The sequence below is a fragment of the Quercus suber genome, unplaced genomic scaffold, assembly GCF_002906115.3.
Source record: "Quercus suber isolate HL8 unplaced genomic scaffold, Cork oak 2.0 scaffold_246, whole genome shotgun sequence".
NCBI classification, from domain to species: Eukaryota; Viridiplantae; Streptophyta; class Magnoliopsida; order Fagales; family Fagaceae; genus Quercus; species Quercus suber.
This window is the reverse complement of record NW_027069702.1, coordinates 808826-834665: the sequence shown is the minus strand read 5'-3', so window position 1 is coordinate 834665 and position 25840 is coordinate 808826. Positions and strand designations below refer to the sequence as shown.

The following is a 25840-nucleotide window of genomic DNA, read 5'->3' as shown; positions in this document are numbered from 1 at the left end:
CCAGATTGGCCTCCGATTCCCCATTCAATTGGTCAGACAGACCGGTCTGGCTTTTAAAACCATGGTTTTTCTTATGAAATTAAGTTTCTCTTTAACATATTAGAATTGGTGTCAAACTTGTAAAGAGCAAAATTTAACAAATGAAATTGTCTTAAAAGACTCATCATGCTGCATATAGAGTTGCTAGGATAACCATAAGCATGGTGCATAAAATTATATGAGATTGCACTTAAGGTAGAGATGGATGAAAATTTGTAGGTTCAAAGTGCATTTATCCTAGAAAAGAAAAATTTTGACAGACGGTCAATAACACTAGGATGTTCTTTAGATCTAGCATTAATGACTCTATATTAATAGCATAAGAAATAGTGATTTATCACCGTTAGATCTAATGAGGATTTATGGTCTAAAAAAACACATAATTCTTGTAAAATTACACATGGTATAACTTAAACCCATCTCATATGTATATATAAGATTTTAGTAAGAGATTAAGAGAGAGAGAGATATACATAAAAGAGAGAGTTGACCTAGAGGTTCCTTGATTAGGTTTTGAATCAAGGTGAATTGATATATGCCATAATTCAAGCCATAATCAAAGGCTGGCTATTTGCACAATAAAAATGGAAATTACATTAAATACAATAAATACAAACATCCTCGAACTCAAGGTAATGTGGAAAAAGTCAACTTGGATTTGGTGATAAGATAATGAAGACTTGAACTCATAGCCTCATATCATGTGCCAAATTCAAATAATCGTTTTTTTTTTTTTTAATATTTCATTAGTGTACGTAGTCTTTTGGCCATGTTTGAACTCTAGGTGTCCAACAGAAACTCCACTCATCAAAAATAAAAGACAAGTCTACATTGTCCAGTACCACATCAGAAATATGTTCAGTAATGTATTCAATATTTGTTATATTATATTGAACAATAATGTGACTCTATAAAGTGTTACTACCTTCATAATTTCTTTTCATCCTCAAAAAAAAAAGGTTAATAATTGAATTTGGTATGATGCTGAACATCAGAAAATACACGCTGAGTTATAGCCAAAGCTAGCAAGAGACACCAAGCTTACATGCTTTTCCCCATCAGAAAGGGTGCATCATACCCCAAAAAGAACAGGATCTAATTGCACTTAAGGATGCTTAATGGAAAAAATTCAACATCTAGCAATAGGCTTCTGCAGCATCATGACAGCACTCAGTATTTCCTCCTTCCGCCACAATCAATAGCGAGCAACTATTTTGATTTGTTAGAACTGGGAACTGAAAAAGGTTGAAATACCAGAGCAAGAGATCCATCTAAAGAAACTGTGCCAGCTAGATCTTTGCCAGGTTATGGGGCTGCAGGCACACACACCAATTTGGTATATAAATTATTAAACAGAAAAGAGTATTAAATAATGGAATATTAAAAAAAAAAAAGGGAAAAAAAATAGTCTTGAAGCTAATTTAAAACTGAAAGTCGTGGCAGAATGCATTTTTCAGAACTTATGAAATTTTATTTGTAAACCTGGATTTGGAGTTCGAATTTGAACAAATTACATAAATCAAGGGCTGCCTAGAAATTCGTTTTAATAGCATAGGCTTGTAAAACGTTTGAAAACAATGAACCAAACAGGAGTCAATTTAATGAAAATTTTTTAAACCTAAAGTAATAAATGTGGATTGTGCCAAAATTTATACAAGATACCAAACAGAGATAAAAAGTGATAATTCAAAAAATAAAAAATAAAAATCACAGGTATATATATGTATGGATGGATGTATACGAATACGTATACATGAATATTTAAGGTCAATCGGCTTCTTACCGCTGCTAATTCCTGCTCATGCTTTGGGATAAAGGCAGTATCAACTTTGCCATTTTTGAAATCCTGTGATAAACCGGCAAAACTCGCAAATTAGATCCAAAACTTTTGAAGTTCTCTGAGTTCATATCACTAAAAAGAGAGAAGAAACATACATGTACAGAGACACAAACAAAGATGAATTAAATAAAGATTTTAAAATAAAGGATCCATGTTCTGACTGCCTACCTCCACATCAAGTATAAGTTTATGGTATTCAATGGTTGTTGGAACCCCTGTGGAAAAGTGATCAGAATTAAAATACTTATATTAATTAAGAATTCCAAGAGAGGATCAGTCAAGAAAACATTACAATCAAAGAGTCTATGAATGAAAACGCAATATAGAGAGAGAAGTACGGACACCTATCAACTACAAGATCTTGACTAAAGGGCAATCAAATTAGCTCATACCAAATAAAGGCAAAAACCAGGGGAAAACCCTCTTCAAAAAATACCTAATCCATTAACTAGTAGAGGAAATTTGAAGACTCATAATTTATAACAGCTCAAAATTGGCAACACAGGCTGTTTAAGGGTAATATTCTGGGTCCTGTATCACCCTATCACATTCGGTAGACTGAATGCCTAGCATACATGACACCCGGAAATTGACGTGTAAAGTGAAAAAAAAAATGGAGAGAGAAAGAGGTATAATCTTAATCCAGAACTAGTACAATTACCTGTAATAATAGTGTCATCAAGAGCTCTTTTCATGCGCTGAATTGCCTTTTCTCTTGTTGGAGCCCATACAATAAGCTGCATTTTAGTACCAAAGTTGCCAAACTGATTAGAACAACTGCTCATACATACCACACATTTCATAGGACAAACATATACTAACAGCAGAAGTGAGACATACCTTTCCTAGAAGGGAATCATAGCTTGGAGGAACCACATAGTCAGGATAAACATGGCTATCCATTCTAACAAATGGACCTCCAGATGGCAAATATGCTGTTATTCTCCCTGTAGCCCAAACAAAGAAGATTGGGAGCACTTAGAAAAGATTGATAACAATTATACATAACTTTAGGAAATATTGAAATCTGGAAAGTAGTCATGTATCATGTGGTGTACTTAGAGAGATAAAAATGAAGAATTTCAAGGGGTGTCAAATTTACCCATCCTAAAGCTGAAGTTTCTATCCTGCATGCTCTCAATGATTGGGTGGTAGCTAGCAGTTGTTTGTCCAACTCAAATTTGTGAGAGTTTATTGATCTTTTAATTTTAGATGTTAATTGTTCCTTTTGAGTGTTTCCCTTGTATACTTCCATGTACGAGACTTGTGCCCTTTTGTGCATAAATTTTTTAATTAATTAAAAGGTAAGGTCATACCCAATGCACAAAACTCCCACTTTTGTGGCGTCTGGGAGAGGTGATTGGTAGGAATCCTTAACCCTTTACTTTGAAAAGGATGATTCCTGAACTTGAACCCCATGAATTGTTGCTTTTGGTAGAAGGCACTTGCCATTGCACCAAGGCCCAACCTCTACCTTTTTTAATTAATTACTTAGCATAAAAGAAAGGATTGAAAACCACCATGCTAATTTGTTTCATTTACTATTCTTAATCAGTATGCATTGAAATATAAACCTCTTACTTATTGATAAGGGGATGACTATGTTATAATACAGAAAAATAAAGGAAAATTTAGCAAAGCAGCTACAAGCCTACAAGGCCCAACAGTATACAAATAGAGCAAGTTAGGTAATCTAACAAACTTGAGAAGACATTATCAGAAAGGTTTGGTGCAACAGTTGATTTTCACATGCATGCAAGACAGAGATCATAGATACACTATCGGAAAGTACCTGGCCCAGGTCGGAATCCTTTAAAGGCATCTTCTGCATTGATACGGCATTCAATTGAATGTCCTCTGAGCACAATATCTTCCTATATAAAAAATCCAAGTCATAAATTAAATACATTGTATTTTATGTTTAGGACTTCTTTCATTCCCCTTTTTCTTTTTTCTTTTTTTTTCTTTTTTTTGGGGGGGGGGGGGGGGTGGGCAAGTAACTATGGTACCAAGGAACTCCTCCGTCCCAGTTTGTTTGTCCTCTATTCTATTTTGAAATGTCCCAAAATATTGTCCTGTTTCTAAAAATAAAAATCATCAATTTACTAATATTCCTATTATACCCCTACTTTATTTTCAAAACTAATTGAAAAGAAAACTAACAAATATTTTAAAAAATCAATCTAATTGGGGCACCTTTTTAGTTACCTCATTAAGAATAACTATTTAAAAAAAAAAACTAATAATATTATTTAAAGATAGTTTTGTACACTTGTACATTTTTATAAGACAGACAAAACAATAAATGATATTCTCTTGAAAAGTTTGACTTTTCAAACAGGACAAACAAATTGGAACGGAGGGAGTATTACTTACCAAAAAATAAAACTAAAAATTCCTATAATTAAGATATCCCTTTTTGAGGGCGTTTGGACTCAGCTGAAAGCTGAGTCCACGTTTTGCGTTTTTCCCCTTTTTTTTTTCCCGGCAAGTGAACAGTAAAATCACATGATTTTACTGTACAGGAGACAAAAATACTGTTTATGCACTGTTTAGCACTGTTCACGCACTAAAAAATATTAAAAATAGGTCCCATGGTACTATTTACACAAATAAAAATTATTTCGCTACAGTATTCTCAGTTTTCAGTTTTCAGTTTCAGCAACAATAAATTCAATCCAAACGGACCCTTTAACTACCTGTTTGTACCGGAGTTTTTCTCCCATAGCTACAAGAATTTGTTCCTCAATCAAGTCCACAGAGGAAATCATTTCTGTCACAGGATGCTCAACCTGAATCCCGCCGAAAAAAGGGAAAACATTGTATAGTTAGTGTAGCCTAAAACAGGTAAGCTTTTAGACACGCTTATGTAAGTCCACATTCTCAAGAAATATTTCTACCTGGATCCGAGTGTTCATTTCCATAAAGTAGAAGGAACCTCTTTCGTCCAAAAGGAACTCAACTGTTCCAACACCAACGTAACCTATAGATGCTGCTGCTGCAACCGCTGCGTCACCCATTGCTTTCCTCAACTCTGGGTCAATGCAGGAGAGGGTGCTTCTTCCAGCAGCTTTTGATTCCGTCTCTGAACAAAAGCCATAGTCAAGAGAGCTTACTACTCGCATTTCAAAAGTAGTTGAGAGAGACTATAAAAACAAAAAGCCTTCCAAAACAGCCACATAAATTTAGTGTACAAACATAAAAAAACAAAAGCCAAATGTGGATAAAAGTTGGGACATAAGTTCTATATAAAGCCCATAAAAAATTGACCCCCTTCAGATATTTCCATTTACCTATAGAACTTTCAACATGGTTATTCATTTTGGATATGAAGCAAACTCCATTTTCATGGCTAAATTATATATATATATATATATATACTCTGAAATCAGTTTGACAAAATGTCCCAAAAATAAAAGGAATGAGTTCTGGTACCTGGATGCTGCAATCACGCTCTCCAAAGTGGACGACATTACCATATTTATCTGCAAGAACCTGTAAACCATATAGTATGGCAGGGATGAAGTTAAAGTTCCGATTAGTAGTTATATGGTAAATTAAAATTAAAAAGAATGTAATTTTACCCTTTTTCTTTTTCATTTTTAGGTTAGTCTTCTTTTTTTTTTTTAATTTATTTTATAATTAGTTGGCCAATATTATCTTACTATTCCATATGTCAACAACTCAAACTGTAATGATGTTAAGTTGTCAACAAAAAACTCTATATATGCATCCATAGTAGTGAGAATTAGGTACATGATATCTGCACTCCACACCATAATATTTTTAAAAATATATATATATATATATCTCAGTTCCAGAATAATCCTATCCATGTCGACCCAGACTTCAAAATGTTTTATGGTTATGAACACTTGGTCCTAAATCAACAACCCAGAATTCATTTGAGAATGTTAAGAGATCATACATTTGGAAAGACATCAAAAAATCCACCCAGCAATTACCTGGAATTCGATGTGCCTAGGATTTTGAATGTACTTCTCCAAATAAACTCCATCATTACCAAATGCAGCTGCTGCCTCACTTTTGGCTTGCTGCAATCAAACCAGACCCAATTTAATACAAATTTCAAAGGAACTATACAAATAAAATTCTTTGTAGCAAATATTTGTTAAGATTAAATCATGCTATTTAGTTTTTAGTAAACATTTCAAACCAAATATGATATATAAAATCAATTATCTAAGAGTAAGCAAACAAACATATCTCATGAAATAGATTGACTAAATTTATCAGAAGAAAATTTCATAAACTAACGCACGTACGTAGTGAAAATGTATATGTAACCAATTTCAAGTCATGCAACAACCTCAGCAGCAGCAATGGCAGCAAAAGGATAATAAGATGGAGAGATAGAATCAAGACTTTATCAAGCATTACAGTAGTTCTGAATGTACAAGATGCTAAAATGTTATATTAGGAATTTTAGGTAGTACTGGGCAGTGTAACTTTAATAACTTCCTAACCCATATATATGGACTAATTTCACTGAGTAACAGACATACCATTGGCTTTAGAAACCCAAGTTTAGCCTGTGGGCATGAAGCCAGTCAGTATTTTTCTTGATTCTTTAAAAATATCCATTGTAACAGTTTGGGTCTTTAGTAGTACAAACTCTCAGGTTAACATAATAGCTTTTGTTTACTCAATTATCACAAGCTAGCAAAACAAACACTGAACTTTCTTTTTTCTGTCATCTAATTTCTATCAATGGTTCCAATTAGTTAATCAGTAACTCAAGATTTATTTGACATTAGAATTTGAAGTCTAAGTAATAAACTAATAAAACAATTGAGATCTCAGCTTTAAACTCTTTATAAAGTAATTACTACGTTTCTCGGTCTAATTTTCATTGTATTCTCCTTGTTACTGTCTCTAAGCTTTTATAAAATTGAAGTGTAACCTTTTGAGTTTCTTTTCCAGTTTAGGCAAAGCTTTTCAAATATGCTGCATTGTGGACAAGTATCTTTTTCTTAAGTACCAAACAAATAAGTAACTAGGAAAAACTTCAGAGATTTCACAAAAATTGTTTATTTTATACTCCATCTGTCAAAAGAGGAAGAGAAAAGAATAAACACACCAATACAACAATATAATTTCATAATCTATTACAACTATTTTTAATAGGTTAAATCAAACATACATTAAGTGGATTTTGAACTCACACCTTCACCCTCCACACCATTTTTAAATAGGAAGGAGGTGCTAACATAACATTATTAGTATACCTTGCAACAGGAAGATCAGGAAGACATGACTAAATTTTACAGAAGTTCAAACATCATACAACATTTAATATAGCAGGCATCCGGACAAGTAACATAACAGGAAAAACATGCATTTGGGGCAATACCTGTAGCAACTTCACAAACTCATCAGGTTCTTTAGCTAGACGCATGCCACGGCCGCCACCACCTGCTGTTGCCTTGAAAGTATAATATGTTTGTCAGTTCACAGAAAATTGAATAAGGAATAAAGATAAGATTTTAATACTTCATTTAATTTAAGAGTTGTTCAAGTTGGGCAAGAGAGGGACCCTGAAAACTCAGAAAAGTTATACCAATTCCCATCCATTAAACATTTCATTTTTGTTTCTTTTCCTCTTCTTTTCAGCAATCATATGGATACAATTTCAGAAAAGTTATACCAATTCCCATCCACTTTTTATACTGTTTTCATTATTCCAAATGCTAAGATTGACCCCTCCTAAAGAATTCATATCCATTGACAAAAGGCAAAAACTATTTCATCATTAAAGTTTTTGCTTAATCTCTTATACCCCACATGCTTGCACACATAAACCATGAGATAGTAGAGAATAAACCTACGGAAGGTCAACAAGTATTTGATATTCTTATTAACTCCTCTGCTAGGAAAGACAGGAATTGTTAAGTGGCTAAAAACATTAACAGGAAACGCAAGTTTTTTTCTTAAATAACAGAACTTAAGTGATGGGATTACATGTTCATCACCTAATGGTTCACTCTCTACTTCTCAATGAGTTCACCTAAAGGCCTCACTCAAACCATATGCAAGATACCCAGAAAGAATAAACTGACTATGAATTTGTAACCTTCAATCTACAATAATAGTTTTGAATGCAAAGAAAAAGAAACTTAACACTGAAAGCACCGATACACAAAACTATCAAAAACTAATCTCCGAAGTCTCTAACTCATAGGAATAAGGTCTTCCACCTTTTTTTTGAGAAACAACTCACCAAAAAATAAGGTTGTAAAAAAAAAAAACCGAACTTAGTATAGTGTTTAAATTTGGTTTGTTTACTTTTTGAAAATTTAATAAATCAACTATATGGAACCAATCTAGAGTAGAATTTATGTTTCTAAGCTCTTCAAGAACAAAAGTCAAAATTGAGCTACTTGGTAAAAAGTTTTGACTTAATTGAAACTAGCTTGTGACTCATACATATGCATGGGATATATTTACAAATAAGTAAAATAAAATGTGCATTAAAATTTTACCAAATTTATAATATATATATATATATAATGATTGTATATTTGAAAATATAAAAATAGTTATTAATAAAATAAATATAATTTTATTTGAAATGAATAAAAAAATCATTTAAATTGTTATCCATAAAATTCTCAATTTTAGTTTGTCCAACCACTATTTGTATAATAATAATAATGATAATAATGAATCAATGATGATGATTTTTTTTAAGGTTTATGAATTTTAATTCTATGGTTTTCTTACTTAATAACCCATTTAGCACCAAAAAAAAATTAAAAAAATTTAATTGAACTCCTCTATTTTGTAGTGTAGTAAATAGTTGCATCAAAATTAATAAAATTAGATGAGACACATGACATAAAATTATACTCCAATTTGAGATTTAATTGGATTTTCTCTCAAATTTGGCTTTATATATATATATATATATATAGACACACACATGTGTAGTTTATTTTTGCATCAAGTGCTTATTTTAAAATTTTTGTGTTAAGTGGCTCATTTATAATGCTTAACATGAAAGCCAAGATAACTACCTCACTCACCCAAGTAAGACAACATCACCATCATCACTATTGTTCAATATTTCCATGTATAAGCACAAGTTACAACCTCTTCTTTTTAGAATTAGCACAAGTTATAACCCAATAATAATATATGGATTTTGTTAATAGATTCCCTAAGGGTATTTGTTAGTGAACCATTTCAAGAAAGATTTTATTAGAAAAGAAAAAAAATTGATATTTTGAAAAAAATTTAATTTCCCATAAAAGTGGTATAAATTTTTTTTTAAAATAGTTCGCTAACAAGTTTACTAAGGGTAGCCTTTAGTCTGACCCATAATATATTAAAGGAGAAACTCAATCAATAATCCAAATTATATTTTAATTGCGTTTCAATTTTGCGCTAAGTGTCCTTCTAATTGCCTACTATTCTGATGCTAAGGTGTTGTTTGGTTCATGTTGGATGTGTATTCATTTTCACTTTTCATTTTATGTACTTATTTTCTCTTTCTCAAATCATGTACTCATTTTATGTTTGGCACAAATTTTCTGGTCTACTTTTTGTTATATATATATATATATATATTTCAATTAAAAATTCAACACAACACCCACACCACACCCACACCAACGGTAAAACAAAAACCAAGTCCATTAGAATCTACCTCCATCACCATCACCACCATAAAATCCAAACCCATAATAGCACAACCACACCATAACCATCCATAGAGGGAAAGAGAGAAACCCACACTACCATCACCACACCCACACCCACCACCAAACCCAATCAGCTTAATGTAAAATAAGGAATTCTGGCAAGCACGCCAAATAAAATTATTCACTCTGGCTGGAACATTTAGTCCCTAAATTTTATTTCATAAAGGCTTCAGGTTGTCCACCATAGATGAACCGGGTTGTTGAGGTTGAGAACTGTTTTGTAAGAAATGATATCCGAAATTTGCTAAATATTCTCCATCCGGGTTCCAAGGCCATATAAGCACATCCTCTTGGATAGATCCGCATAGAGGGATTTTTTTTTTTTTTTTTTTTTTTTTTTTTTAATATCACGGCCGCCTCAAACTCAAAGAAGTATTGGTCAAGTAAATTTTCCTTCCAAACACGGTGAACAGGGTCAATGAAAGTACTAACCTTAGCTAATGGCAATCCGGCTATAGTTGGGGAAATTACCTTAGAATTATTTCTCATCAGAAGCCAATTATCACTCCAAATATTAATCGAAGTTCCTGTCCTAATCCTCCATGATGCTCCCGCTTGATGAGTTCTCTACCATGGAGGATACTTTTCCAAGCATAAGAAGCATTGCTTGGAGTTTTGGCATCCATCACCGAACTAGAAGGAAAAAACTTAGCTTTGAAGACCCGGTAAAACAAGGACCGTGTATCGTGAAGGGGTCTCCATGTTTGGGGTTGTTTTTATTATGGCACTTTATTCGTTTCAAAATCTTTAATTGATTTTATTTTTATATTATTTTGATCATTAAATGTCTTTTATGTTTAACTATTTCATAAAATATTAATTCTAAAATTTTTTTGTAAAATGCAAGAATTTCATTATTGTAGATAGAAAAATAGATTATAAACGAATATATTACTAACAAAAATAGATGATAAGACCAACATGAAAAAAAAAAAAAAAAAAAAAAAAACAAAACAACAACAACAACGTATGTAAATGGTCAAAATGATTTTTTTTTTTTTTTTTAAATGTGCCAAAATGAAAACTACTCAATCTTTGAGGATCAAAAATATACTTTATTCAAATATTTTTGAAACAAGGCCATGTTTGTACAAATAATTTAAACCCGTTTTAGGGTCTATGCAATACATGAAATTCATTTTCATTATTTTCACATCTTAAGAGCATTTATATCGATGGTGCTAAAAAAAAAATTAGTTTTTAACACCTCAAAAGTTATTTTATCTATTTTAACACCTTACTTTACCACCTTATATCTCATCTCCTATTTTAAAATATAACTCATTAAAATAATATAAACAATTTTTACCCACTAAAATAATATAAACAATTTCTACCCATTAAATAAAAAACTAAAATATATATATATATATATATACACAACAAAAACAAAAACAAAAACTAGAGACACCACAAACACCATCCCACAACCATAGAATACCCACAAACAACCATACCCATAGCCAAACACCCATTTCACAACAAGCCACCAACCATTCTACAACCACACCACTATATTCACAACCACCAATCATACCATAGCCACACCACCACCAACCACATCATAACCAAGCGACCCAAACCAGCCAAAAATTACCACATAAACCACAACTCCACCAAAATCTAGCCACACCAAAACCTACCACAAAACCCAAACACAACTTTTTCAAAACTCAGTCATTACAGAAACCACTACACAAACCCAACCACACCAAAAACCCAAACATAACTTTGTCAAAACTCAACCATTACATAAACCACTACACAAAACCAACCACACCAAAAACCCACTGCACAAACCAACACAACCATGACAACGAACCACTCACAAAACCCAGCAACCCATGACGACATCAACGATTGACCTAGCCACACCAAAAGCAACCACACGAGTCACACACAACTATGAGCGACTAGACACCCTAGGAATCACTGTAGCTAGTTGCTAAATTCTTTTTGCTATAACACCTTAAATGTAGCATATTTTTTGGTGTTTGAAGTGCTAAAATAACTTTTAAGTGGTTTTACAACCTACCTACAATGTGAATGCTCTAACTATACTTTATACCTTATAGTTGTTTCTCCCCAAAAATAAATTTAAAAAAAAAAAAAACATTATTCCTTATAGTTATTGATGTATCGATCCAACATGCTTAGAAAATCATTAAATTGGACCTCGATAACAACAAAACAAATTTATATAGGGGTATGATGGGATTGAGAGGTATTGCACTTATGTAATAGCATTGAATGGTGGAGATTGAAAGTTACAAAAAGTAACTTTCAATCTCAACCATTAAATAAAAAAAATATTAAAAAGATGTAAAAAGTTAAAGTTAAAAGTTAAAAATGTTAAAAAAAAAAAAAATTTGTGGAGGAAATGATGTAATTGCATGGTGCAATTGCTTTATTGCACCTTATCTTAATCCGGGTATGATGCCCTTTAAAAATTTTCAAAAAATTTTGCTTCATTTTTAATGTCTCACTGTAGCTTTGAGTTCTTTGTTAAGTTTGTTTGAACTAATCGTAATGTTTTAGTCACTTGTTCCCATATGCGTGGTATGTTGTAAAATCGGCATCATAAAAGTGGTTTTCATATAATGCCAATAGAATATTACTTTAAACATAATGCCAACTGAGTACAAAGATGGTGAGTGGTTTTATAAAGCTGAGTAGTTTTATTACCTTTCTTCCTTTGTCCTCAAGTGTCGCATTGAAATATATCAATATCATAAAATCTTGGCTGAAACTATGTATAGAAGTAGTATTTAGAATTAGCTATTTTTCTTCTCTTCTATGTATAGTTATATTTGGAGAGGTGCTACATATACAATATTTTTGCAATTCTTTCACAATAAATCATAAGTAGTAAGTTATTATTAGTTGTAATTTGAATTCACAACTTAAATTACTTTTATACTCACCGATAACAGCAAATAACAATCTGTCATCTATGATTTGTTATGAAAATGTTGTGAAAATATTATGAATATATTATTTTTCTTATATTTGCCATTCATGTGGCATTTTATTCTTCAAATTATTCTTTAAAATACCAAGTCATTAGGAGAATACCTCTCTCTCTCTCTCTCTCTCTCTCTCTCTCTCTCTCTCTCAGACAATCTAATGTTTCTCAAAAATAAAAAAATCTTTGACAATTTAATGAATTTATCTCTTATAATTACATAAAACCTACTTACAAAGATCGAAAATATATATGAGATTTAAGAAAAAACAGTTCTAAGAAAATTCCAATATAATTCAAGGTACCTTATGATAAGGATAAAATTTAGGTATGGTAATTAGGTGCTGTTTTTTAGGTTTTTCTCTTAATATTCAGACATATGGTTTTTTTCTCATGAGATTGAAGTATATTTTTAATTAAGTACAACTACATGGCTGAATCTTAAGAAGTGAACCTAAGGAACAATGCCTAAATTCTGTACTTAAGTTTTACTCTTATGATAAATATTCCATGATGCCAATTGAATAAGTATATTTTCCCTTAAAATAATATAATATAAAAATTTTAAATGTTTCCTTTTCTTTATTGTTAAGATAAAGAATTCATCCAACTGATCTCTTCATTTAATTATTTTATATTACATTTAATTTTTTTCTTGGGGGTAAGTATGGGCATATTGCATTCTTATAAGCCAGTAATTTTAATTTTTTTAAAAGTATTCTCTTCTTTATATTAATATTTTCAGGAGTGAGAAGGATATATGGCATTATTATAGCTACAAATGTGAAAGTCTAACCTTTTTTTTTTTCATTATATATACATGATTTTATTTTTAAAATCTTTTTCTTGTTCTCTTTCTCTCTTTTTTATTTTTTAAGTTTTCAAACAGACTCACGCCTATTAATAAAGGATAATTGCAAGGTTTAAGTGATAATTAAGTAGTAATATTTTTTCTCGAAAAGAAGTGGTAATAGTATCCTTTGTGTGCCACAGTCCCAAATATGTGGTTCAAACCACACCTTCCCTTTCCCCTTCCTCAATATTTAACTATCTCAAAAAAAAAAAAATCAAAATCAAAATCAAAATATGACTGATTTATTGACGTATTCAGAATTTCACAGTTTAAATAAATTCATACTTAGCTTGTACATGGCTTTATCTTTGAGATAAGTAATAATTTGCAATATTAATAAGTGCTTCTAGATTTGAGCTTGGTCACTGTTTGTGATTTCTTTATCTTTAGTCAGAAGCTAATGATGATCTAAATGGGCCAAAGATCATTAATTAATTATTATTAGGCAAGCGGTCATAAAAAGATTTGTATATCTACGGAAAAAATAAAAAAACTTTCTACCACCTTACTTTATACATATATTATAAAAAGGTAACTGATTCTACCATCTAACTTGAAGGACTAATATTTCTCCAAAAAAAAATAAAAACTTGAAGGACTAATATCTTTTCACGTTGAAAAAACAAAGAAAACAAAAAACTTGCATGTTTGTATCTCTAGGTATGTACAAAGTAGGTGAGTATGTATGTGTGTGTATATATATATTAAATGTTTAGTTTAAGTTACACCTGATATAACTTTAAATAATATTACATTACCTAATATTTTCTAATTGAATGCAAATTTTTATAAATTCACTATTTGAATACATTATCTTCTTATATTGTCCATGCTTGCAAAGTTTCAAGATAATAAAAAATCAAAAGCCATGTCAATCATCAATTGTTTAAATTCAAGTTTTTGTAGATTAAAATATGGGGTAATTACAATTACCCACCTGTGGTTTGCCCTAAATTTAAGTTACCTACCTATGGTTTGAAATTTGACACTTTGCTCACCTAAAGTTTGTTTCGTTATGGGTCCATGACTTTCTCTATTAAAAACACAAAAAACATAACAAAATGAAAGCAAACAAGATCTAAGAGTGGATTTTTTAAAAATCATAAAAACTTGGTTCAAGAACTTCAATAGAACATAGAAATTGGCAATTTAGGCTTGTAAAGATGTGTTTTTTCTATCTCTATCATATCAATTTGTACCAAGAGGATATTTATCTCTATCTCACACAAGGTAACCGTCTCTCTCTCTCTCATCATAGCCAAACAAGACCTGGCTGAAAGCTTCCGTTTGTTTTTCTATTGAGAGAAAAGGACAGTACTGGGATTTTTTTAGTGGGTCTATTATTTTGTTGAGAGAAAAGATGAAGGGTTGGAGGAATGAATAGAGAGGTGGTAGGGGTTTCATTCTTCTTCATGGATTTCCATCCATTATCTCTTATTAATGATTACTTTTTGTGTTTGGCTAATTCTATTGTTGTGATGTTCTAATTTGTATGCCAAGTTAGTAGGTTTTGGATATGTATACCTATTGTAGAGAGTACTAGCAATAGTTGGAATAGTTCAGTTGGATAATTTTTGTGTTTTATTGAAGTTCTTGTGTAAATTCAAAAATTTTATAAAGCCACTTTTTGATCTTGTTTTCTTTGGTTTTGTTATATATTTTATGTTTTCAATGGATAAAGTGTAGAGGTGGGTTACTGACTTCTAATGGATCAGACCTCAGGTGGACAAAGTGTCAAATTTCAAACCATAAGTAGGTAACTTAAATTTAGGGCAAACCATAGATGGGTAAATTGTAATTATCTCTTAAAATAATGCATAAAAGACGAGTTTATGGATCGAATGGTAAATAAGATTTGATTTCCATAAAATTGGCATTCATGTTAAAAACATATAGAGCATGTAATTCAATGGTGAGATTTTTAAAATATGAATTTAATAACAAGTTATTGGGTGGTGTAACTTAAACTCAATTCATTTTTATGTATAAAGGTATGAAAGTGGAGAGAACCTAAATTAAAATACTGTGTACACAAGTTCAATCAAGCGAAGATGGGCTCATTTGAGGAAAACCTATTAAAATGCAGTTGAAGAGGCTTTTGAAGAGACAAGACAAGGGCTTGACTCCTACATCAATTGATCAAGGTAGCTCGATTCATGGCTTGATTCCAATTGATCGATTGAAACCTATATGGCTTGATTTCTAGACCTTTTTGTTTCCTTGATACCTACCTCGATAGTAGATCGATCAATCGAGTCATTAAATCTCAAACAATCAAGGCCTGAGAATGCTTTCTTTTTTTGGGGGGAGGGAGGGGGGGGGGGGTGCCAGAATTTATTAGATAATGGTTTTGAAGTGTCTCAATTGGTTAGTAAAATCAAAATGTTTGTTGGAGTTAAAATTAACCAATGTGTCTCTCTAAAGATGTCTATTGAATGATATTACCTCTTTGCCTATAATTATCGATCCATATTCAGTTTTTACCAACTTTTTCACCATTTTTATAAAAATTCATAAGAATATCTCTAAGATTATTGCTTGAATAATTTTGGCTTAGTTGTATCTCAGAGACAAAAATGTCGTTCTCTCTCTCTCTCTCTCTCTTCTTGGTAAGATCATTCGTTCTCTCTTTCTCCACACCGAAAAAAGTTCTTATATATATATATATATATATATATTTTTTTTTTTTTTTACATTAANAATGAAAAAAGTTTTTTTTTTTTTTTTTTTTTTTTTTTTTTTAAGTTTTGTAATTTTTGAATTTTTGTTAGAGTAGAATGATAACTTATTTGCATTAACTTATTAATATTATTTGTTTTCTTAGTATGCAATGGTAACTTTGAAGCTTTCTATTTTTTATATTGTGTGTTTTTTTTTCTTTTAATTGATACTAAATTCTAAAATTATAAATAATTAGTTTTGAATTGAGGAAATGTTTTATGTAAACTTTTATATTTATTATAATATATATACACACACATACATATATATATATATATATATATATTTATTTATTTAAAAATATAAAAAATAGCGGTAAACCCGAAACGGTACACCGGTATTGACCGGTATCCGAAATATACCGTACCGCTAGGCAAACCGGTACAGCCTCCGATACGGTATTGACTCCCTTGGATGTGACATGTGGTGTCATGATTGTTGTGTTACCTAGAGTCTAGTTTGTGTTTGATCCTAATTATGATCTGATTTGATATAAAAATATTTTGGCTCTCTTGGTTCATTTGTGAATCTCCTGTGTAGGATATAAATACCATTGCTTTAGACAAACATTTGACGTATTGTTTTAGAATGAAAAACCGTACTGTTGTACTTTGTATAATTTCCCTAAAAATATTAAAATTATTGCAATTTTGTGAACATAAACAAATTACTGAACCACTTAATTTTTTGTATCATGTGATTGTTTTTGGGTATATGTTATTTTCTTTATATTTTTCGCATTTTACATATTTAAAAATTCGTATATATTCTTAATAATGACATCATGAATGGCTGAACCAATGCATGGCACACATGGAGATGCGTGTTTTGTGCCTTGATCAATGTGTGTGATGCACGACAAATTAGAGTAATTTTAAGATCACAATATTTATAATACCATTTTTCACAATAGTCTTATATGTCAAATCGTGACTGTATCACTTTTATATAACCCAATACTCACAATATAATGTATTAAAAAATTGTGCCTAAAATTTTGTGGTCTTAAAATTTTTTCTGACGACTTGGTAGTGCATGGAAGGATTTCTAGGCCACGTGTGAGGGTGCATGGGGCTTGTTTGAAATCGAGGAAGATGATGATGTAATTTTATATGACCCCATTACTCACAATATAATGTATTAAAAAATTGTGCCTACAAATTTGTGGTACTAAAATTTGTTCTGACAAGCTGTTAGTGCATGGGAGGATTTCTAGGCCACGTGTGAGGGTGCATGGGGCTTGTTTGAAATCGAGGAAGATGATGATGTTATTTTCTTCAGGAAAGTGACAAAGTGTGACCAGATGCATGTATGTCAGAGCCAAATCTGATGACTCGCCACTAGATGCATGTAGATCAGAGCCATGACGTCGACAACGTGCAGCGATGATTTGTTGTCACTTTTGGCCGCCATGTACGGTGGTTTTGTTTCGTTGTTGGCAAAGAAATAATGGGTTTGTGGATTCATATCTCAGCTAATTTATATATTTATGATCCTTGTCAATCCCATTTGGACAAGGCCTATTTTTTTTCCGTCATGTTCTTCATCTCATCTCATTGGTTTTGTTAATTTCAGTGGAGTTAATATCATGGTTTTTGTTGCATGGTAATAACATATCTCCAAATTATTAGCCGAAACAAAATATATTTAATTCTATATTTGTTGTATGCTCTAAAATCGCACGGCTCTGAAAATTCTTTGATGACGTTAGTGTGATATATTATTATCAACTATTTTGTACATTGTTGATTTTAGTTAATTTAATTGATAAAGTTTATTTTTTTTATATAAAAAATAGAACTATTTTAATTTGTATGCTAATAATTTGAACACCATATTATAAAGAGCTTTCAATCATGTCTTCCATGAGTAAACCAAACTCATTTCACGTTGAAATGATTATTACTATATTTATGAACATTTTGATGTTACTAATAATTTGGATCATATTGCATCCCGTGACCAAATTGTTAATTTGTTTATCAACGCCATGACGATGGCACCACATAACTTCTTGTTTATTAAATTGATGCTTCATTAGGTGTGTATAGAGCCTATGCGGTAATGCCCATCTAGCCCTGAGTTTGCCTTGAATGACAATCATCGAATCCCTCATTTAAAGACATGAAAATCTGTACAATTATGTAAACTAAAATACAATTTTCACCCTTAAATTTTGGTTTTTTTTAAAAAAATTTTTAATTTTTAATTTTTTTAATATTTTTTTTAATAAGAAAAGGACAATGTATATCATTAAGGTAGGATACATGAATAATATATAGTAGTACATCTTCTATCCAGATTGATAATGGAGGGGAAATAATTGCTCTTCTCGCGAGAGAATGAGCAATCTTATTACAATGCCTATGAACGTGTGATAAATTGAAAACTGAAAAATGTGAGGCAAGGAAGTGGATATTAGATACAATATGTCCGTATTGTGCCAATGACCTATTACCACTCTTTAGGACCTTAATTAAAATTTTAGAGTCTCCTTTCAGTTCAACATTGTCAAAACCCAACTCTAGTGCAAGTTTAATGGCCTGTCTAGCCACCAATGTTTCTACCTCAATAGTGGTGAGGGGCAAAGGTATCAACTATGACAAGGAGGCCATGGCAAGTCCCTCGCTATTTCCTAAAACCAATACCAGACCAGCTTTACCTTTCTCGACAAAATAGCTCTGTCAAAATTCACTTTGTAGGTCAAAGATGCAGGTGATGTCTAAGAAACTATAAGTCTTCGATTCGGGTGCATTGGAGTGCTCATATGGGTTGCGACATGTTCCAATTGTCTTTCTTTGGTAGTTGCAATAACTGATCAAGGGCACAAACGGTTTTCCTAACCTAAGGTTATTCCGACAGTTCCAAACAACCCAAATCACTAAAGTGAATTAATCAATTAATTTATCACAAGGGTCAATTCATTCTTAGCCTATCAAGTGGTATCAGAGCAGGCACACTTTGATTAGGGTTAGTGAAAAGTTCTCCAAGAAGTCCAATGTGGCCTTCTCATCATAGAACCGGACATGAGAAGGAGTGGGGTTAGATGGAGAAGAAAAGAAAATGCCCCAAAACGAAGAAGGTTCCGAAATGGAATGGACTTACATTTAGGTGCAATGACGTAACTAACGTAAAAGGAAGAGAAAGAAAGAAAGAAAGAGAGGGAGCCAATCAGAAGAGTACCAAGTTGTTTTAATATCAGATGATAAAAGCAGGAAGGTACGTGTGCATGAAAATGCATGAACATGTGACATGCAAATATAATCAAATTAACATGCAAAATGTGTGGTAGCACAAACAAATCACCAATTAAACTAAGTATGCAGTGGAAAATAAATTGACACGGTGATTTGTTTATGAATAGAGAAAACCTACACGACAAAACCCCACCGGGTGATTTTAAGGTCACCACTCCCGAGAATTTATTATTATCAAAATAAGAGGTTACAAGTAAAGGAATCTCAATACCTTATACCAACTTACAGTTGAACTTTTACCCTAATACTTAATTGGACTTGTTCTATAGTGACAATCTCTCATTTTCAATTCTTAGTACGTGACTAACCAATTGTGCAGATCCCAGTACGCGACTTGATCACCAACTTGAAAAAGATGTTGATTGCAAAGTTTTTCTGTTCATCACATGATAAAGATCATGAAGTTGCTTGGTCATAAAACCCTATGGTGTATAAACACAGCAACTTCTTCAAAAGAAAAAAGAAATAGGGCAAACTAAGTTTCTAGTTACACTTTCTTCATACTTGTGGAATTGTGTTCTTGTGCAATTGTGTGTAACCTTTTCAGCTCTTAAAATAATCCTTATATATGTTTAAGGTTATCAGAAAAGAAAGTCCAAACATATACTCACGGATTGGATGAAAATTAGAACTGAAAGTCTGAATTTCATAAATCTCGATAGATAGCCATCTATCGAGCTAGCTGTCGAAGCACAGGCTTCAGTAGCTTTTAAATCTCGATAGATGCTAGCTGTCGAGTTTTAAAATCCAGCACTTTCTCTCTTGATTCTTGGACAGACTTACATGACTTTAACACTTGAACTTGAAATCTTGTTCCTTGAAACATTAAACACATCCTAAATCTACCCAATTACAAGTAAACAGAGACGGATCTACTAAGGGGCAGGGGGGGTCATTGCCCCCCCCCCTCCCCCCTTCTTCTTTTCAAATTAGCTTTTTTTCTTTCTTTTTTTTCATGCCCATATTTTAGAGTTTATAATTGGCCCCTCTCAAATTTTTGAATTGGTCCAAATAGTCTAAAAGAAACTAATTACTTAACCATTTCTTTGGACCCATGGCCCCTCCATAGTCCAAATACAACACAACAAAAAATCCACAAATCACCAATATCATAATTCAATAACTCATAACCAAAAAAATCTCATAGAAAAATAAATTCCCTTATGGGGGTGACAATAATTTATATAACTTTTTAATTGATTTATAAATTATGGGAAAGTCAATTACAATATTAAATTTTTTTTTCAAAAGATAAAATGCAAAATTCTTTTAGAAGCCAATATTGATGATGTAGCATTGCCAACTCTTAATATTAATATCCCAATTTTTAAAATCCTCAAACAAAGTTTTGAAAACTTCATTAGTGTGATTTTTAGTTGCATCCAAAAGTATGGGTTTATCATATTGGTGAGTTGGTCAATGTGATAAAATCAACATATTAATTTCAATTATCCAAAATTTGGAGATTCGAAGTCCTCTTCTTTTTTTACTCTCTTCTTCGAAAAGGTTTGAATATCATATTGTGACTTTCAACTTTTTTGGTTCATATTATTTCCTTCTTGACTTAAATATTTATGGTAATAAAGTGCAATTGTTTTGTCTACCATAATTTTTTTTTTTTTTAATAAACCATGTCACTTGAAATTTTTTTGGTTCATGCTTTCGCCCCCCTAGGTTCAAATCCTGGTTCCGTCCCTAAACTTTTTTCTGTACCGGCCGGTACGCCCGGTACCGGCCGGTATTGCCCGAAATTGGCCGGTATGACCGGTACATGACCGGTATGGCCGGTATTTAAACCGGTACGAAACATTAATGTTTCGATACCGATATGCAACCGGTACAGTACGTACCGGCCGGTACCGGTACGGTATCGACTTCCTTGATCACATCCCAATCAAGCCACGTCAACCGTCTCCATGTCAATAGTGATATTAGCACATGTCTGTCAATGCACTTGCACGTTAATGCCTTGCCACATTAATGCTACATCATTTGCCACAGCAACAGACTCTGCCATGTCAACAATAAATCGATCCATTACTCTTTGAGTGTTGACTTTGACTTGTTCCAACTAGGCATATCTTGCTTTACTTTTCATGTAGATTTGAATTTTAGGGTCCCCTTTTCTATATAAGACTACTAAATCACTCAAATTGACTCATCTGTCCTCTTTGGGTTCACAGTTTATGCGAAATTTGCCAATTCATTTACATATTTCCACTTTGTGCTCAATCCAGCGTCCATCTAATTCGGTCACTTTCAAAGAAATACTCGAAGGATCTTCACAAGCTTATATTCCAAACTCAAGACATCATCAAACCTCTATACCTTTAGTTTAAGGAGAATGTTAAAGATATTAATTAGTTTATTATGCATTATGTGTAATGGTCCAAGAGACCTGATTATATTGTAAATCTAAATTTCCTATTTAAGGTTCATTGTACCTCATACTTTGTCAGTAAAGATGTAATTGCTAAGTGACTCCTTTATATGGATTATCAGACTGAACCGTGTAATCATTTTGTTATTTTCTCTAATCTCTGCTCTTTTGTTAATCTCTACAATTCTCTACGTCAATATTCTCCTTTAATTTCAATAATGGATTTCCACCTGAGGATCTTAGGATAACCAAGAGGTCATTCTTGCCCCCTCGCTTCAACTTATTTGCCAACACATTACGTGTGGCATTGGTCTGTTAAAGGATCTTTGAATTGGCTCTCTTCTGGGTTTGGAGCTTCATTACCTGTACTCTTTAATATTTCTATACTTTTTTTTTTTGCTTGGCATCTCTTACTGTCGTCTCCAATTTATTTATTCGATGTGACAATTATGCTTTGTGGTAGCCTCGAGTCTATGCCTCACTCTTGCCTTGAGATGGTCGCGAGGGTGCATTTCAACTCTTATTTAAGAGTTCTAGGCTTAGTAATGTATCAACGAGGAGAGGGTATCACATGCATCGGGTACATGTATTTCCCCTCTTACTATAGTCCACCCACATGTAAGAGGGAGATATATGCACTTGATATTTGATAAATTTTTCCCTCAACGATGAGAACTTTATCCAAGGCACAATGATTGTAATAATGATTTGAAGATGATTATGTTAACTATGACTAATTATAAATTGCAAATTAACGGGAATCAAGGCTAATGTTCTACACTAATTTGACATAAAAATACTTGATAAGTGCAAAAAAAAAAAAAAAATGCAATTTACCATACACTTGGGTTAACATAACAACTGCAATTGCGTCTAAGGCTGCGTTTGTTTTGGGTGAAATTCATTTCCGGAAATGGTTTTCTATATTTTCGGGTGTTTGGTTGCGCCGGAAAATTGCTTTTTCCGGAAATCATTTTCAGTTGACTCACGATCAAGGGTGAAAATGATTTACGGAATCATTTTCACTCCAAATGATTTCCAGAAAATGGAGAGAAAGAGAGAGCATGAAGACAGAGAGAGGGAAAGAGAGAAAGAGAGCACCAGCACCCCGAACCCAGCGAGCCCAGACACGCCGGAGACGTCGCTGGCGAACCCCGAGCACCGCGCCTTCGATCACCGCGTTGTCGAACCCGAGCACCACGCCGGCGATCGCCTTCGATCACCTTCGCTCGATCTCGCGATCTAGCCTTCGTCTATCGCAACTCGCCTTCGATCTCCCACCAGCGAACCCAGAAGCCGTCGATCTTCGTCGCACCGCGCCTCACCGTCAATCGTCGTCGCCGCGCCGCGCCGTCGATCGCTTCCTCTTCCTCGATCTCTCAGCGCTTTTTTTTTTTTTTTTTTTTTTTTTAAAGTTTGATTGCTGTTGTTGTTTTTTTTTTTTTTTTTTTGATGAACTGATTATTGTTGTTGTTGTTGTTGTTGTTGTTGTTGTGGTGGTGTTGTGGTTGCCGGAATTTGTTGTTGTTGTTGTTGTTGTTGTTGTGGTGGCCGGAATTTGCTGCCGGAATTTGTTGTAGGAAAATAGCATTTTCCTAATTGAACCAAACACATGAAAATATTTTCCACACCAATTTTCATAAAACAACCAAACACTTAAAAATATTTTCCTTTTCCGGAAAATAGCATTTTCGGAAAATATGTATTTTCCGGAAAATATTTTATGAGAACCAAACGGACCCTAAATTTGATACATTTGCATGTTCATGTTGTCCGTATTTTGAAGTATTAATCTTATTTATACTGGCGGCTCAAAAATTATCATTTTTTTTTTAGAAACAAACACACACACAAAAGAAAAGAGATTCTAACACAAAAACACACTACAATTTCACTCAAAAGCCATGGTAACTCTTAAGAGAGGGTGGAGACAAGTTATACTATACATGACGTACTTTCTTAAGCAATGTGAGACAATTACCTCTTTTTTTTTTTTTTTTGAAAAACAAACATACACACACAAGGGAGAGGGAAAGGTTTTTGAGTGAAATTGTGGTGTGCCTTTGTATTAGAATCCCTTTCAAAAATTATCCTTGATTGTAGTAAATCACCTATATATCATCTTCTCCTTTGATTAACCTTATTTATATTAATTTTTGCCCTTACTGTTTAAAACATATATATACAATACTACTTTTATTAAATATTATGATCAAAAGGTTTTATTTTATTTTTAAGAAATTTGTCTCAAAACTTTTGTTTTTCAAAATTGTATGAATAAGTTCAAATTGTGAGAAAGTGCAAAATCTTCACATTTTATCTAAGAAATCCTTTTAGTATACTTTGATATTTTATTTATTCACATAATTTGAATTCATCCATTTTTATTTTAATAGATTTGGAACATTTTTACAATTTTTATTTTTTAATGTAAATTATTATCATTATTATTTACTCTTTTTTTTTCTTCATTTTGAAATTTAAACTTAAAGAGTGAGATTTATAAAAGGTTATTTCTTGGATTTTGTAGTGAGGTATGAAGTCTCTCACGAGTCACATAGTCGCACCACTAGCATCAGACCACGAGAAGATTTGGCAAGCTTTCGAAGAAGACCAATCCAGTTTAAAGCTATTGGACCCACTATAATGAATGTGAAGCAATAATAAGACAAGCATGGGAGTATGATTTTTCAGGCAATAGTATGTTCACTCTGTGAAAAACTTTTGCATTGCCATTCTTTACTTTGGGATTTCGGGATGTTGGTTTTTCACAACTAGTTTATAATTAACATGGTAGGTGTTAATGAAAATATCCACACACACAAAAACAAAAAACAAAAAACAAAAAAATCACATTAATATAATTGTGCACTCTTAGAAAATTGGTTTTGTCACGAACTCACGGTAGTATAATGGTGCAAAATAGTGCTTTGTTGGGTAGGTAATAACATATTCAAAATTAATCGCAACAACTAATTTTCTTCTTAACCAATTTGGCCAAAATGGGCATTTACCCTTTTCGTCCAAAACAAGTAACAAAAATACTCATATTCTAAAATTATCTAGCAAAATGCCCTGTTTTGAAACTCGATTTAATAAAAATCGAGTTACTTGCAAAATGTTACGTGGAACTTGAGTTCCATATAATTTTTTTTTTTTTTTAAGTTTTTTGTCTATAACTTAATTTTTAAAAAATCGAGTTTTTCATTGAAACTCGATTTTTAGAAAATTGAGTTTAAAACAGAGACATGTGCCTAAATAGTTTCGGAACATGGGCATTTTGCTACTTGTTTTGGGCAAAAGGAGCAAATGCCCATTTTGGCCGAACCAATTTAAAGAAACTTTGTCTTGTTTTAAATTCAATTATTAACATGCAAATATCCAAAAGTTACTTTGTGATTTCGTCACTTTATTTTTTAAATGACATGATTAAAGTGGTTATTTTTTATCATGTGAGAGAGAGAGGGAATACAATATTAGTTTTTTTTTTATTAAAAAAAATCATAGAATTCAATGGAAAACAAAATTTTGATTTAATTCAATGAAAAATAAGATGCTTAGTTTGTACTATTTAGGAGAGCAACAATGAAATTTAACGGCATGGTGGAAGTTATAAAATTTTCCCCCTTAGCAAAATGAATTTAAGCAAACGTTTCTCATGAAATTCCTTCTGTTCCTTTTCACACAAAAAATGTAAGCAGAACCTCATGCAATTCTTATGTCACAGTTTTAGGTCTGCCTGCATGCATGACTTTTTTTTATAATACATCAATTATTCAAAAATAATAATAATAATAATTTGCATTCAATTTCCGTATTAAATAATTTCCATTTAAATACCCTCCTCACTTCAATCAAATAATAAGTGGTCATACCCTTTTCTTCGCAACTTTTTCATATTTGATTTTTTTGTGTGGATAATTCGATAATTGGGAAGTGGAGATTACTCTTCGCTGAAACACAGATTTAACAAGCTGTGCATCAAAAGTTGTGGGATCGTTGTACGCAATATTCACACTACATTCTTGTTTGCTTTTCAGCTCCTCCTCTTCCTCCTCCAT

The 25840-nt window shown here is 32.2% G+C and overlaps 1 protein-coding gene across 1 annotated transcript; it reads right to left on the bottom strand.

Annotated features, from left to right (window-relative positions):
* Window positions 1–885: 885 nt before the first annotated feature.
* On the bottom strand, window positions 886–25840 carry LOC112008823 (biotin carboxylase 2, chloroplastic). Its single transcript, XM_065780751.1, is given in 14 exon segments — window positions 886–1352; window positions 1823–1885; window positions 2048–2094; window positions 2541–2616; window positions 2720–2826; window positions 3672–3753; window positions 4579–4671; window positions 4780–4919; window positions 4922–4964; window positions 5315–5374; window positions 5845–5934; window positions 7254–7343; window positions 11141–11242; window positions 25727–25840. Coding segments are annotated over 14 exon segments (1131 nt in total). The 3' UTR covers window positions 886–1328.